Consider the following 14,590-nt stretch of genomic DNA (forward strand, 5'->3'; position numbering starts at 1 on the left):
GCTACATAGTTACATTGTAAATGTTCAGTCCCACTTATCTCACAAAACAAAGCAAATTTGTAAGAAACTTACCAATGTAATGGCTTCCTTAAGGTAATGTTACCATATTAAAATAATTGTTTTATAATTAATTGGTTGGTCTTTCATCTGGGACTCTAAAATAGTGATTCAAATCATTAAAAAAAAAAAAAAGATGTTTTGAAAACAATACTTATATTGGAATAAAATTAAGTTGAAATCTTGGGGTGTCTGGAATCGGTGCAGCCTCCAACCATAAGACTCCCACTTGATTTTACTTCAATATACAGTAAGTATTCTTTTTTTTTTAATGAGTTTAACCAGGGGGGGGCAAATTTTTTCTCTGCACCCCCCTTCCGGCGGTTTCCCTCTCTCCGCGCCCCCCCCCTCACCTCGACTCCGGCGTTGGCTCTGTCGTCATGACGTCACATTACCTCGCGGCATCATTTGACGCCGAGTTGCCATGACGCGTGTAAGAAGCCGCCGGAGCCAAGGTAAGTAAGGTTTACAGAGGCCTTGCAGCTCTCCCGGCACTTAATTTATGTGCCTTCGGGAAGCCTCTGTAAACCCCGCACCCTCCCACAGTCCGTCTCGCGCCTCCCCTGGGGGTCGCGCCTCCCAGTTTGCGCACCGCTGAGTTAAACGTCTATTTCTCTTGTATTTAGTGGAAGAGATTTAGTGCTCCCCTATTTTTCAAACACCCCTATCCTAGGAACTAAGAGGAAAGTGCACACGGGTTAGAGCAGCAATCACCACATTTGATATCTTAAGGTTCATCTTATTATCACGTTTATATTAAATACATCACATTTGATTAGCTGATGTTTGGTAATATATCATAATAATTGTGCTATTCATGATTTATTAACCTATTTGCACTAGATATTCTGCATTATGAATACTTTTTTTTTAGTTATTATTTGTTGCACGTTATTGTATTTTCATGAGGAGCGCCCGATTGATGCTCCTTTTTTTACTCCAAAATAGTCTGGTTGTGAATCCAGGGGCTTTCTCCACCGTCTGCATGACATCCTAATGTTATGCACAGAGCTTCCCTGTCAGGTGACCAAGCAGGAACAAGTGGAATGAGTACTTTGCTTGTGGAAGTAGAGGACTTGTTCTGCTTTACCCATCAGACAAAAAGGTAGAAGTGAAGGGATGTCAAATGCTTGGAAGGACTGCAACTGTGTACAGCAGCCCTGGGCTGAAAGGCTCGCCGAATGTATTGACCTTATTTTCAAAGTCTAGCCCTAAATAACAAATGCATATTCAATATTTAAGAGGCAGTTCACACAGCACTTTCAAAAAGAAACCTACGCTGCCAATCAATTTGGTCTCCCGTGATTGATCCACAAAGATCCTGCTTCCCAGGGTTCACTAAATGGCTGCCTTCCTGTTTCAATTACTTCTTCAGATATTGTAACTCAGCAGCTACTTTGTATCCGTATATTACTAAGGTAACATTATCTATTGTTACAGTTTGCAGCTCAAACTGCTGGGAATATTGGCCACAAATGATCACAAAGGAAAGTGTTACAAAGATCTTGCACTGCTGGGGAAGTGGCTAAACCTTCTGTAGAAATCAAAGGATTCTCAGCATATTGCAACTCATTAAAAATGGCATGAGGAGTTGAATAAAAAAAGATATTTGTCCATCGAGTTCAACCTACTGTATGTCAAATTTAGTCGACTAAGATACTCATTCTATTTTGGTAGTTACTGTATATGTATACTGATCCATTAGAAGCCAAAGATCCCACACCAGTTATGTACAGATTGTAAAGTACAACTTCTCTCTGCCTATAAAGCAGCAATCCCCATCCAGACGTCTAAATGGGGTTAACTCCTATCAAGTTAGTATCTTGTTGCAATAAATGTTTACACTTTTGTTCCCTTGGATTAATCCAATGCAGATACTGCCACTTATTTTGTCTCCATTCTGCTACATTGTGACTTTGATAAATATACCCTACAATACAGCCTTGCCCTCTTCTACTCAATCTTAACCCCATCCCTCACTGAGATGCCCCTGGCCTGAATGTTTCCAAAACTGCTTTCACCCGCCACCCAGGGGGTGGATCTAGTTTTGTGAATGTAACTGGCTCCTCTGGCTGCTGTGATTATGGGAGCAGGTTGTGAGGTTCTTCTCGGCACAGTGTTCCCTGCTATAAGGTTGTGATTTGAAGTATTTTCCATCTCCCTTCACTTCCTGAGTTGTTGCTGCAGCCCCTCTCATCAATCAGAGCGTTGATGTTTACATGGACATCTTCAGCAGCAGGGGTGGGGTGGACTCAGCAGCCTACAATAGGTCAGACAAATTCAACTCCTGCAGGAGGGCACTGCACTTCCACATTGAAAAGTAGAAGCCAGGGGGTGCTGTGGCATTCCCACTTCTAGAGTTCCTCTGCCTTGGGCCATGATACAGTAAGGATCTTTGGAGACCAGATTGAGAAGAAAATGAGCATCTGAGAAAGGTGGGTTCCAATGTGAATTATTATTACTTTCTTGGTGGGAAGTGGGTTGCAATCAATGAAAATACTTGCAAGAGTTGGGCAGAGGCCTGAATCTTAAGTAGGCGGAGAAATAGAGATGAGGATCAGCAAGTTGAGGAAGCCCCAGCAGCAGAAGCAGTAAGGTAGTATTGAAGAATGATAGTAATAAAGGCAGGCTGGGGTTCTTCTAGTAACTTTTACTGCAGGAGGAGTTGCCAACCTAGTGCTTTTACTTCACATTTTCCTAGAAAGAGGTCCATTGTCATAAAGTGGGTGCTTTCAATGTCAGACAGGGATACATTGTACAACGTATTGCCAGCAGCATGGTACATCTTCCAAGTGACATCTCACCTTAAGATGTACCATTTCCCTATCACCCTTCTGGGTTATTAGGACTACTGTATGCACCTACAGTTGCTGTCTTATACCCCTTGCATGGCACCTTCGTCTCTCCTTGTACTCATCTATTTGGTCTTTCAGTAATATCTTGCATTTGTAATTAAACCTCCCCCTTTTACAAAGAATATCTATACATAACACCTGATTTGTCCCAAAGGCGCCTCCCAAAGGGAGGATCCCCAATATGCCTTCAATGCCCTCTGTCCACCACGCCAGCGTGGAAGGGGTTAACAGCATGAGGACGAGCCACTTCAAAGACCCCCTGGAGTCCATAAGCCCCTCCCCCTGCATATCTGACTGAGATACTACTTTATGTGTTTTTCCAAGCTGCTTTTTTGAAAGAATCCCTGGGACATAACACCGGAGTCACCCCAAAAGGTGTTAGCCTTTGACGGCTGCCGAAGGGCAGCCAAAGGGTGTCGCTGTTTGCTGCTGTTAGTTGATGTTTGGTAATGTTACAGCTGCTCCATTGCTTACATTACTCACCAACCCTCTCATCCCCTGTACCTAATGTCAACTTACACTGCCTATGGATTGTAAGTTCCTTGGGGCAGGGCCTTTTCTAACATATTGAAGGTCTATTCAACCTCTTCTACCACAATTTTAGTACTGTCTGTAAATGCTACTTATGCCCATAATCAGATCTTTGACTGTGCATGAAATATTTGTAAACTGACCGTGTATAACCTTTGTTTATTTAAGGCCACCATTTATTATTATAATTCTGTTTTTTTTCCTGTCTGTCTCTTGTGTAACAAAATAATTGTATTTAATGTCTAGTTATTATCAAACTGACTGTAAAGTATTGAGATGATCCTTTAAGTGGAGGCTTGTATTTACTTTAAAAAAAAATGATGACGATGATTAACAATCCATGTGTTAGTGCAGGGAACCCACTGACTAATTTTTGAGGTGTATACTTTAAGTTTAGGGCCAACTAATGTGTGAGAAAGAGATGTTGATTTTTGAGGGGGTGATCCCTTTTCAAGTATATGAGATCCTAACAGGTTATGGATAAACAGCGAGTGATCCTGACTTTGAGGATATACATTCCACTGAAGTCTTGATGGCATCTAATGTATGTGAGAAAATGAGGATAACACCCTCAGACGGGGTGAGTTGCAATTCAGAATATCTCGACAGTGATCCTGATCTCATTGTGTCCTCTGGTGTATTGGCAAGAAAAGGAAAAGCAGCTCAGCAAACTATAGGTTTATGTTGGGGGTTTGCGGTTTTATTAAGTTTATGTGCATGAGTGGATGAAGTTGAGATTTTTCAGGTTTGATGTACAGTAGGACTTTAAAAATACAATGAAATGATTTTCTTTGTGAATGCTATGTGAGGCAGGCAGTGGATGCAATTTAAAGCGGTCTGTCTCACTGGAGGGATTTTGCACTTTCTTTTTTAAATTATTCTTGTGCACTTTTCTAGATACTCAATCTTTTCTTTCAACTGTATTTCTTGCTACAGTATTCCTGTCTTACTATTACTGTCTGGGAATTTCTGAAACCCAGGGTGTGTTGAACAGCTGTGTAATGCAGCGGGTCCATGTTAAAATGGATTTGGAGTAAAAGGTGACACTGTGTGCTCATTTGCATTTCATTTCCCAGAATCCTAGCTGGAGTGGAAGCATTTTGTGCAAGGACAGGGGTGTGCAAACTTTTTATGTGACCCTCCCCCCGCCCTCTTACCTGCTCCCCCACGACGTCATGTGATGTCACTATTTCACGTTGCGACGCATCATTGCTATCAGAAGATGCAGGGGGGCATGCTGGAGAGAAGGTAAGAGGCCCCGCACTCTCTGCTGGCAATCAATTTAAATGTTGTGGTCTAGAGCGCCGGGCCTCTGTAAGCGTGGGGCTCGGTTTAACCTCTCCCATAGAAAATGTCACCCCCCCCCCCCACAGTTTGCAGAAAAGAGCAGGGTTGCAGACCTGTCCGAGACGTGAATGTTCTCACAACTGATATTTTTATTTGCCGTCTTACCAACACACCGTGGACTTTGTTTTAAGGAAGACCATAAGTGCAGTGTGTTAAAGGTGAAAGAAGGAGGCGGGAAGTGGTTACCTCTTTGGCTTTTATAGATCTACCTGCCTCACTCTGCATCCTAAATGACACTTAGACCAATAACCTATTCAGTGATAGGGGTAAGCAATGTATTGTCCTGGCTGTCAGTGGGTTGCTGGACTAACCCTCCACCATTATTGTTCCCTTGAAGTGCTTTCCCTGTTTGCAAACATGTCCAAAGGGAAAGGAGGCAAGAAGCCTCAATTAATCACAAGTAACCCCCATCCCACATGTCCTGCACTGATTCCCCAACCCTCTGCGCCTACTCCAGTTGTTGCCAGGAACCCCAGTCCCGTGGCCCCTTCAGCATCCTGGACCCAGGTGGCAGCTGAAAAAACCCAACACAAGCCCCAGACAGCTCACATCCTTTTTTGTGTGTTCTCTTTCCCATTCTCTTTGTCCTCTCTTTCCTCCTCCTATATCTTTCATTTTGTGCTCTCCTGGCTCCGTGTTATCCTTTTGTCTGACACCTCATTCCCTCCTTTTCACTCTCTGCCCTCTTCATTTCTCACTTGATCTTTCTCAACATTTCAATTGTTTCTCCCCCCCCCCATATGTCCCATTCATCTTTCATTTCTCACCTTCCCACTTTGTTTCTTACTCCTTCCCCTGTTGACTTTCTCTCTTCTCTCCCTTCTGTTTACCTTTCTCGCCTCTCCCCCCCCCTCACCTTTAATTTCCCCCACCTCATTTTATCCAAAGCCTACTCCTGATTTCATCCTCCTCTTTCATCCCCCTCCCCAGGTTTTATTTCCGGTTTTCCGACCATCCTACACAGCTTGTTTCCCTCCCCTTCTCTACATTTCCCCTTTTTCTCTCCCCCTTCCTCGTTTTTCCTTCCCCCCCCCACTCCCTCCTTTCCCCCTCCCCCCCCCCCCACTCCCTCCTTTCCCCCCCACTCCCTCCTTTCCTTTTCTACCACTGTGTTATGTCTGTGTCTGGGTGTCAGGCTGCATCTCAAGCACGCATGCTCCGCGGCTACCGGGCTCAGTTTAATGAGAGACAAGGGGAGAGGGAGCGAAGCAGACTGATAGGAGAAGAAGAAAAAGAGAGAGATAGAGACAGACAGAAAGCCACAGCAATGTCTACCATCTCCCTGCTGTCCTCCTCCTGATCCTCCCTCCCCCTTGGTGAGGGCAATCCAAATAAAACTTAAAAGGAGGAGGAATAAGAGGCTGCCCCATCCCCTAGGCATGGCCAGCTTGGTGAGTAGAGGGGGTGGAACAAGCCCTTCGCTTTAGCACACGCAGCCCTCTGCAGACCGGCTCAGCCTGCAGCCACCATCTATTTATACCACCACTGCTAACCTGGACTCCTACATCATCTTCTTGGGTTTTTTTTTTTTTTGTGTGTGTAATATTTTATTCTTAATTTGCCCTTCTCCTCTTGGATTTGCCTGGAAGGAGGAGGGGGGGGGGGGGAGGTATTGAGAAAAGGAGGCAGATAGTAGTGTATGCAATGGGGCCGGATGAGAAGGGAGATGGGCATCTGGATCTGCAGCAGAAGGTCAGGACAGAGTCTGGATTGAAGACCCAGGGATAGGCAAATCGGTTTATCTGGACCAGAACCAAGGTGGAGCATCATCATGGGGATTGACATCTGAGAGTTGGAGGAGAAAGGGAGGACCGGAATTTGGATCAGCACCTGAGTGGTAGGGGGGGGGGGGGACATGGATCTGAATTAAAAAAATAAATAAAAACAAGCAAAAAGTGGATCAACACCGGTCTGCGAAGATTTGGATCACAATCTGGATTAACAGGAGATTATTTATTTACATTTTTATTTTTGGGGAGGATTGAGTTAAGAAGAAAACCAGCACCTGGAAAAAAAAAAAAAGGTGGCTCACGATCTGGATTAACACAGCCGAAGGAGGGGTTGTTAGGGTTGGGGGGGGAGTGGATTTCAATCAATCAAGCACCTGCATGAGGTGGATCAAGATCTGGATCATAACAATTGGGATCCCGAATCAGCAGAAGAAGGTGGATCTGGATCAGCGGCAACCTGTTTGTTTTTCTTGTGTTACAGAGGCATAATACAGGCAGCGGCAGCAGCAGCAGCCGCAGCCGCAGCCGCAGCCCGGAGTTACAGTAGCTGCTGGTGCAGCTGCAGGAGGCGCCGCTAGCATGGTGCGTGCATTCTCTCTGTGTACTCCAGCACTGCCAGAGGTGCTTGTGTCCTGCCATGTATTGCAAGCGGCAGGGATTGTAAACTCTGCGGGGCAGGATCTACTTTTGCCCTTATGTTGTCATTTACCTGTTGCACTTATTCCCATTGATTTACCTTCTATTGTAATGTTGCAAAGCGCTGCTGCGTACAGTGTGGGCACTATATAAATAAAAGTGTGTATGTATATACATTCTTGCAGCCGAGGGGTTAATTGGTGTTGCATGGGACAGCCTCACCCACCTCACCCTCTTCATTCTTGACATGGCTGTGTGCACATTGTGCTCTCCTAGCCATGCTGGCATGTAATGCCTCCTTTTATCCCCCCACACTCTGAATGCTCTGATCTCTTGGTAACGTCTTGCTTTTCAACTTGCACACCCACTGTCACCCCCCAAACCATTGATTCATTTGAGTGTGATTTTTTTTTTTTATGAGGGTGAGCCCATTGAAGTGCTAGCAGTCAAATAATTAGGGTAAGGGGTGAGTCTACATTTTAAAGATCCTGGATTTTGGTGCCAGTGATTTTGTGTGAGAGGGTGACCCCACTGTAGCCTATTGCAATAACTGTGTGTGAGAGTAGCCTTTGTTTTGAAGGGGATTAACTACTTACATGTGCGGGGTTAAAATATTTGTGTAAGATTGTGATTCTGGTTTTTAGAAGGTGGATCTCACTGAAATCTTTGTGGGGAACAAATGTGTATACAATAGGTAGTCCAAAGAGGATGAGTTGCAAAATGATAGTAGTCTTGGTCTGAAAGGGGAGATACTGATAACCTGCACTTATTGTGATAATATTGCATCACCATTCTGTCCATGACTCATTCATTGTGCCTAGGAATCTTCCATGGGATCACCCTCTTAAACAAGTGTTGCCTTTACCCTGCGAGTGCCAGAAAGGGCCTGCCTTGCAACATTTTGAAAATCATCATCCTATCATCTGCCTATAGTTTCCAATGGGTTAACGTCCTTGAACATCAGAATCCTGGTTCACACGTGTTGTATATCCCCGGGTCTTGCCATTCTTCCTCTTTGGACTATTTATGATAGTTAACCATTAAAAGACCCGCAAATGTGTGTGTGTTTTTCCCCTCTGTTTACTAGTAAATGGTATTCCTTACACTACCAACTAGACATTAAGAGGAAAATGACCTAAGGCTATCTATTTGCCATGGCTCGACTTCATTTATTTAATTGAGCGGATGTGCAAGGTCTGTAGATACCACAGCTATGTGTGTTTCTGAATTTGTACAAGTTCTAAATAGTTTGTAGCACTATGACATGTACCAACCACACAGTCATAAGTGAAAACTGACAGGAATATCATTAGTAAATAGTAAACCCCATGTGAACTTTTGCTTCTGGTACATCTCGTCACTTTCTTTTATGTAAATGCACCTACATTTGTCTAAAATTACCTTTTACCATATCAAACCTTTATTGTGAAATTCATCTTTATAGGAAAAAAAAATTAAGTAAAAACTATTTTTCCGGGACTCTGAAAATGACCACCTTGTTGTGATCTTTATATTCCCCCTCAAACTGCTATGGGCCTCCTTCCCTTACCACTGCAAGTTTGGAATCAGAGCTGCATTTATTGAAGTCCAAACCAGGGGAAAAAGACTCATACTTTTTGAGATACAATCAAACAAAACCATACATATAAAAGTATGAAGGGACCTGGACAGCTGCACTGTCATTCATAAATTATTTTTGTTTGCCAGGAAAATAAAATATCTTTAGGTACTGTTGTGCTCTAAAATTCCTGTGACAGGCAGTTGTTGAAGTGGGGGTTATCTGTTGGTATTAGGCCGCTTGCTCCAGTGCTCAAAGGCTGTAAAACATACCGCTCCTTAATTGGCATAACCAGATAGTTAAGCATCTCCTTCTGAATCAAAACAAGACAGTAGTGGCTAAGTATATTTGAGCAATCTTAGTTTTAATTCCTCCGCAACCTCACTACATAGTAACACCCTCTGGCACTGAGCTAGTTAATTCCTTAATTGCCCCCTGCCTGCTCTGTAATCACCTACACTCTCTTTCATTGTGTCTCTGTGCTTTGGTCAGAGTGCTGCATTTCTACAAGATAACATTCCAGTGATCCACCTTGCAGCCATGTGCCCTATTTGTTTGTGTATTGATGTTGTGTTTGCTTTTGGTTTGTTGGTGCTTGTCAAGCAGTGTTTGGTTTGCATATTAAAGGTGTAACTGATGCCTTGTTTTTGTTAGGCCTTCACTTTAGTACAAAGGCCTATTCACCTCAGAGTGTAGAAAGTGGTTATAGCAGAGAGAATACACAATGGCTTAGAATCCTGCAGCCACACATCCAATACACGGAGAAGTAGGATAACGTAAAGTTCCTTCCAAGTGAATACCAGTTTGATACTTTGTTATTTGTGTGCTACCTCTCCTCACTATATTGAACTAGGTGGTAGAAATTTAGCAGAAGTTATTGCTCCTATTCACGTGACGCATTGCACCAACACTGGCGCAGACTTGACGCAAAATTGAACACCGCTCAAGCAAATGGTAATGTACGCGTAATTTTATTAACATGTGCAACATTTAACGTGTTTAGTGACCATAAACGGGATTAAGAACATCTGCTACATTTGTCAGTATCTGAAGAGAAACAAAAAACTCAAATACAAGTCAATAGTAGGACATTCCATGTGTTACTTGGCTGTATGAAAAATACAGTCCCATATAGAACCACAATTAAATAATCCTGTGATCGCTTCAACAGGTAAATCGTGATTATTGATGCTTTAAAAAAAAAAAAAAAAGGTTAGGCGAGGGTAAGCATTTTTTAATGCTTTTTGAAAGGTTGGTGTAGCTTTTGCTAACCGTGTTTGTACCTTCTCCACTGCTGGCAACAAAAAATACTGGAGCTGTAATTGGAAACCTTTCCCCTGTGAGGTTTACAAGCTTGTGCCTGAATACTATTTGTTGGTCCTATAAACCTGTATTATACCCATTATTTTTGTTTTCTTTCCTTTTTTTTTTTTGTTCCTTTTTCTAGTTTGTCACCTACAGGAAGGGCAGGTCATAAATCAGACTGTGTATCATTACATTGAAGCACACCAAATTGACAATCTCCCTTTCCTCCCCCCTTTCACACACCGCGGTTGAAGTGCCGTTGTAAAGTAGCGGTCCTGTAACTCAGGGGAGCGCAAAACGTCTTTTTTTTTCTCTCCATGCGCCCCCTCTTACCTCGCCGTCGTCACGTGACCTCGCGGTGTAATTTGACGCCGTGTTGCCATGGCGACGCGTCTCCAGAAGCTGCCGGAGCCAAGGTAAGTGCAGTTTACAGAGGCCTTCGTCGCTTCCCCAGCACTTAATTTAAGTGCCTTCGGGAAGTGTGAGGGGTCTCTGTAAACCCCGTGCCCCCCCCCCCCCGCAGACAATCTCGTGCCCCCTGCCCATCTGGTTGCGCACCGCTGCTGTACCTGATCTAAAATAAATACAATGTCAAACCTGTAAACATTGGTCAGAGCACTTTGGCCATCATATTACAAATATTTCTAAAATATCTATGCTGTGTTAGCAATCCTCCTCCTCCTTTTTTTTTTTTTGTCATTTTGTAAGTGGGAAAAGATAATGGTGCTCCAAGTTGAAATATAGAAAAGTAGTATTACTCTGTACCATTAGTACAATCTAATTTCCACACAACCCAGAGTAAATTGTATTGTATGTCGTTAATTATATAGCGCCATTAATGTACATAGCGCTTCACAGTACTGACACAGATCCTGTGTGCGCAATCTTTCCAAGCTCGCGCCCCCCTACCTGCTTCTCTCCCTGCTCGCCCCCTCGCCCCACCTCGTATATGACTCTCAGCGTCAAATGACACCGCGGGGTCACGTGACGTCATGTTGCCATGGCAACGCGGCGCCGAAGACAAGGAAAATGAAGTTGCAGATGCCTCACGCCATACCCAGGCAATAATTTAAATGCCTTTGGGAAAGAGCACAGGGCCTCTGCAACTGTCGCCCCCCCCCCCCGATTAATCTTGCGCCTCCCTCTTGGAGGAGTGGCCCCAAGTTTGCGCACCCCTGATATAGATTATAAATAACACATAAAGGGGAGAAGTGCTTCCGACGTAACAGTAACATTTTGGAAAGGGAGTCCCTGCTCCAAAGAGCTTACAATCTAATTAGAATACAAAGGAGTGTATTCAAGTTTGTATGTATATCGTTATTTAGCATCCACAGTGTACTCAGCTCTGTACAAAGACAATACAGTACAGGGAATGATAATACAATAAGAGCAGCAAAGTCAGACAATCGGAAAGGGAATCCCTGCCCCTGAGAGCTTACAATCTATGTGGTATTTAAGTGGAGACTTACAGAGACAGCCAGTGAGGAAATAAGTGCAGAAGACGGCAGTGACAGTGTAGCCAAGAGTCGACTCTAGGCTATTAAAATGCTTCATTTAGAAGGGGCGTTTTCAGGTTGGTCAGTATTAAATTAGATGGGTTAACACCATTGGCAGGGATACAGATTTTGTAAGCATGCTTGTATTTTGGCGAATTTAATAGTGATGAAGAGTTTTAAATTGTACGTTTTTTTTTTAAAGTAATTTATAAGACTTCTGGAGGGGGACAATGGAATAAACACGGCCCGGTGATAGATTAAAGCAGTTTTGGTCAAAATTTTTCTAAAAGGTCAGATCTTGACAATTTGTCTGAAAAATACGGCGGAGAGCTTCCCATCGACTTGTGTAACATTACCGGGTAGCAAAAAGGAGTTTAGGAGATGGAAAGCAGGGCCGATGGCATGATGCTGGGGAATTGTGTATTTAGATGGAATGGCGATGGGCACACTGTATCTTTTGCTGGTTCTAATTAAGCTTCATATGGCTGTACGTAAGATTAATTCCCAGCCTTGGGAGTGATGGGTGGACATACATTCACATTGGCAAATATGGAAAGTAAAGGGCACAGTGAAAAACAAGCAATCGGGTCAGAGATGGTTACAGAAAAGCTAGTGTGTGTGTGTGTGTGTGTGTGTGTGTATGTATATAGGGATGGAAAAAGCATAAAATGTACCTCCTAGCGCCTATGTTGCTGCGATGTGCTGACTTACCTGTCTGTCACCACTGCGACCGGCAACAACTCGCTCGATCCCGCTTCACTTGAAGGATCATGGACGAGGTGACTGACAGGTCAAGTCACCACCGCTGAGTGCGGGGGAGGGGAGATAGGAGAGCAGAGGCTGGGTGGCAGAGGTGCACGATCACTGAGGGAACGGCGGAGAGTTCCATAACATATATATATGTATGTATGTATGCATGTATATGTGGGTTTGAGCCACCCCACCAATTTTTTTCCACACAGTAAATATGAAAATACACACACATATATATATACATATATACATATATACATATATACATATATATATATATATTTTATGTATGTGTGTGTATTTTCATATTTACTGTGTGGTAAAAATTTGGTGGGGTGGCTCAAACCCACACATTTTGGTCAACTGAAAGGCAAAGCAAATGTGTTGGGAGGGTCCAGTTTAAAAAGATTGGGAACCATTTGGAGTGCAATAGATGTGCATGTTGAGCTTTCTTGCTTATGCCTCTATCCTCCCTCTTTGCGTTACAGTGTGCTGTACAAGTGAAGCTGGAGCTGGGTCATCGAGCTCAGGTCAGAAAGAAACCCACGCTCGAGGGATTCACTCACGATTGGATGGTGTTTGTCCGAGGGCCGGAGAACAGTAACATTCAGCACTTTGTGGAGAAAGTCGTCTTTCATTTGCACGAGAGCTTCCACAAGCCCAAAAGAGGTAAAGAAATTGGCTTTACAAACAACAAGCTCTGGTGATGCCTGTTATACTTGTGTGTTGTGCTGAGGGTGCATGGAGGTTTTGCAGAAAACTATAAATTGTGAAAGCATTAAAACCTGATCACCCCCTAGAAAACTACCAAGTGGCAATGACGTACCAGGAATGTCACTAGGGGCATTATAAAGGTTAAGCGATTTTAGAGAGTGTTTGTTTTTATTTAATAAAAACAAACTCTTATTTTTTTTTTCTCCAATTATTTAATTTGTATACATTGTACACCAAGTTGTCACTTCCTTTAGCTACTCTATTTAGTGTGATGTCACTTGAGGTGAGCAAGACTGCACAGTCCAGGTGCCTAGCCCTCTCACTCACTACCTACGGAGTGGCCCTCGGACAAGAATGCAGTAGAGTAGGGTAGAGAACTCCTCATTTTAAACTTGTCCGCTGTTCAGAATCCCCAATAAAAATAAAAACGTTCTTAATTTCCAAAGAAAACAAACCCGTTTCATTTAAGCATAATTGTGTAATGAATCCATATACATTGTTTGCACTTTGTGTAAGTGCTATGTGGTACTGCACTTAATACCATGCATATTTTGTGGTATAAAATAGCATGCATGTATGTTTTGGAAAATATTGTTCAGTTGTGTGTATTTTTGAAGCTTTTAAGACTTGCTAAAACCGCTCTGGCCTCATCCCAGCTTTTCTGCACTCTGGCTTTGTTTGTTGGAACATTAACACATCAGTACAGATTGCCGAGCATGCAGAACCAGCCTGATGAAGGCCTTTACTGCTAACATATGGAACGTTTGAGTGTTTAAAATGTTTACTTTGCCGAGTTTAGAAAGAGAGACCTCCCGTCCTGATTAAATGTATACAGTGCATATTTCACACTTTGATTTGAGTTTTAGTGTAAATAGATATCCCTGAGTCTCCATTTGGGTGATTCTTTCAGAAATACATTAGTCTCCCAATTGTTTATGTTTCTGTTACTCCATTTGAATCTTGTTGCTGGCAGCCACTGCTGTTGATTTATAGCTGTTCTTTTATGCATGTTATATCCCTGCTCCAAGTTCTTTGTTACTTTGACTGTGTCATATCTGCATCTATGTTTGCATAGTAGCTGCTGCTATATTAGTCGTATTAGTATTACTATTAACTCCTTGGTGATCAGACAGCCCTCTGGCAGCAAGGGGACAAACCCTTTCATGCCAGGTGCACTTCACCACAGCCCCATTTCCTTGCTGAGAACTGCATAACAGAAGGCAATTCATTTTTTTTTTTAAATAACCCGGTTGCCTTTATTTAAAGTTGATTCTTGTTTCTCCGTGGTAACGTGCTTTTCAGCAACAAGGTATTTGTTACGAGTGGAAGATTGCTCCATTTATACCATATGGTAGCTGTCAAGCCAAGTGTGTAAGATTTGAGATATCTTAAAGAAACGCCTTTTAGTGTAATTGTTCCGCTATCAATGAGAGACTATGGTGCATCACACGGGAACCCAGGACCGAAACTCCCTTACAATGCGAGAGTCTCCTCTGAGACGATCTAGATCTTGTACATTCACTTTTTTAATTTAGTTGTCTCTAAACAATTTTTTTTTACATTTCTTGAATGAATTGATTAGAATGTTTTTGGGCCGTGATTTCCCGT

At 43.0% G+C, this 14,590-nt stretch overlaps 1 protein-coding gene across 4 annotated transcripts in view; it reads left to right on the forward strand.

Moving 5' to 3' along the window:
* The window catches only part of MLLT3 (MLLT3 super elongation complex subunit), a 343,568-nt gene that overhangs the window by 32,919 nt on the left and 296,059 nt on the right, over positions 1 to 14,590 (forward strand). For 3 of the 4 annotated variants that reach the window (XR_012800564.1, XM_075594654.1, XM_075594655.1), the window contains exons 1-2: positions 6,399 to 7,102; positions 12,757 to 12,937. Coding sequence is in view for 3 of the 4 variants with exons in the window: in XM_075594654.1 (XP_075450769.1) it covers positions 7,100 to 7,102; positions 12,757 to 12,937 (184 nt within the window). In the remaining variant the exon portion in view is untranslated. Of the gene's footprint in view, positions 1 to 6,398; positions 7,103 to 12,756; positions 12,938 to 14,590 lie in introns of those variants that run through there. The other variant, XM_075594656.1, reaches the window with a different exon arrangement.

The sequence above is a fragment of the Ascaphus truei genome, chromosome 1 (genome assembly GCF_040206685.1).
Source record: "Ascaphus truei isolate aAscTru1 chromosome 1, aAscTru1.hap1, whole genome shotgun sequence".
Taxonomy (NCBI): domain Eukaryota; kingdom Metazoa; phylum Chordata; class Amphibia; order Anura; family Ascaphidae; genus Ascaphus; species Ascaphus truei.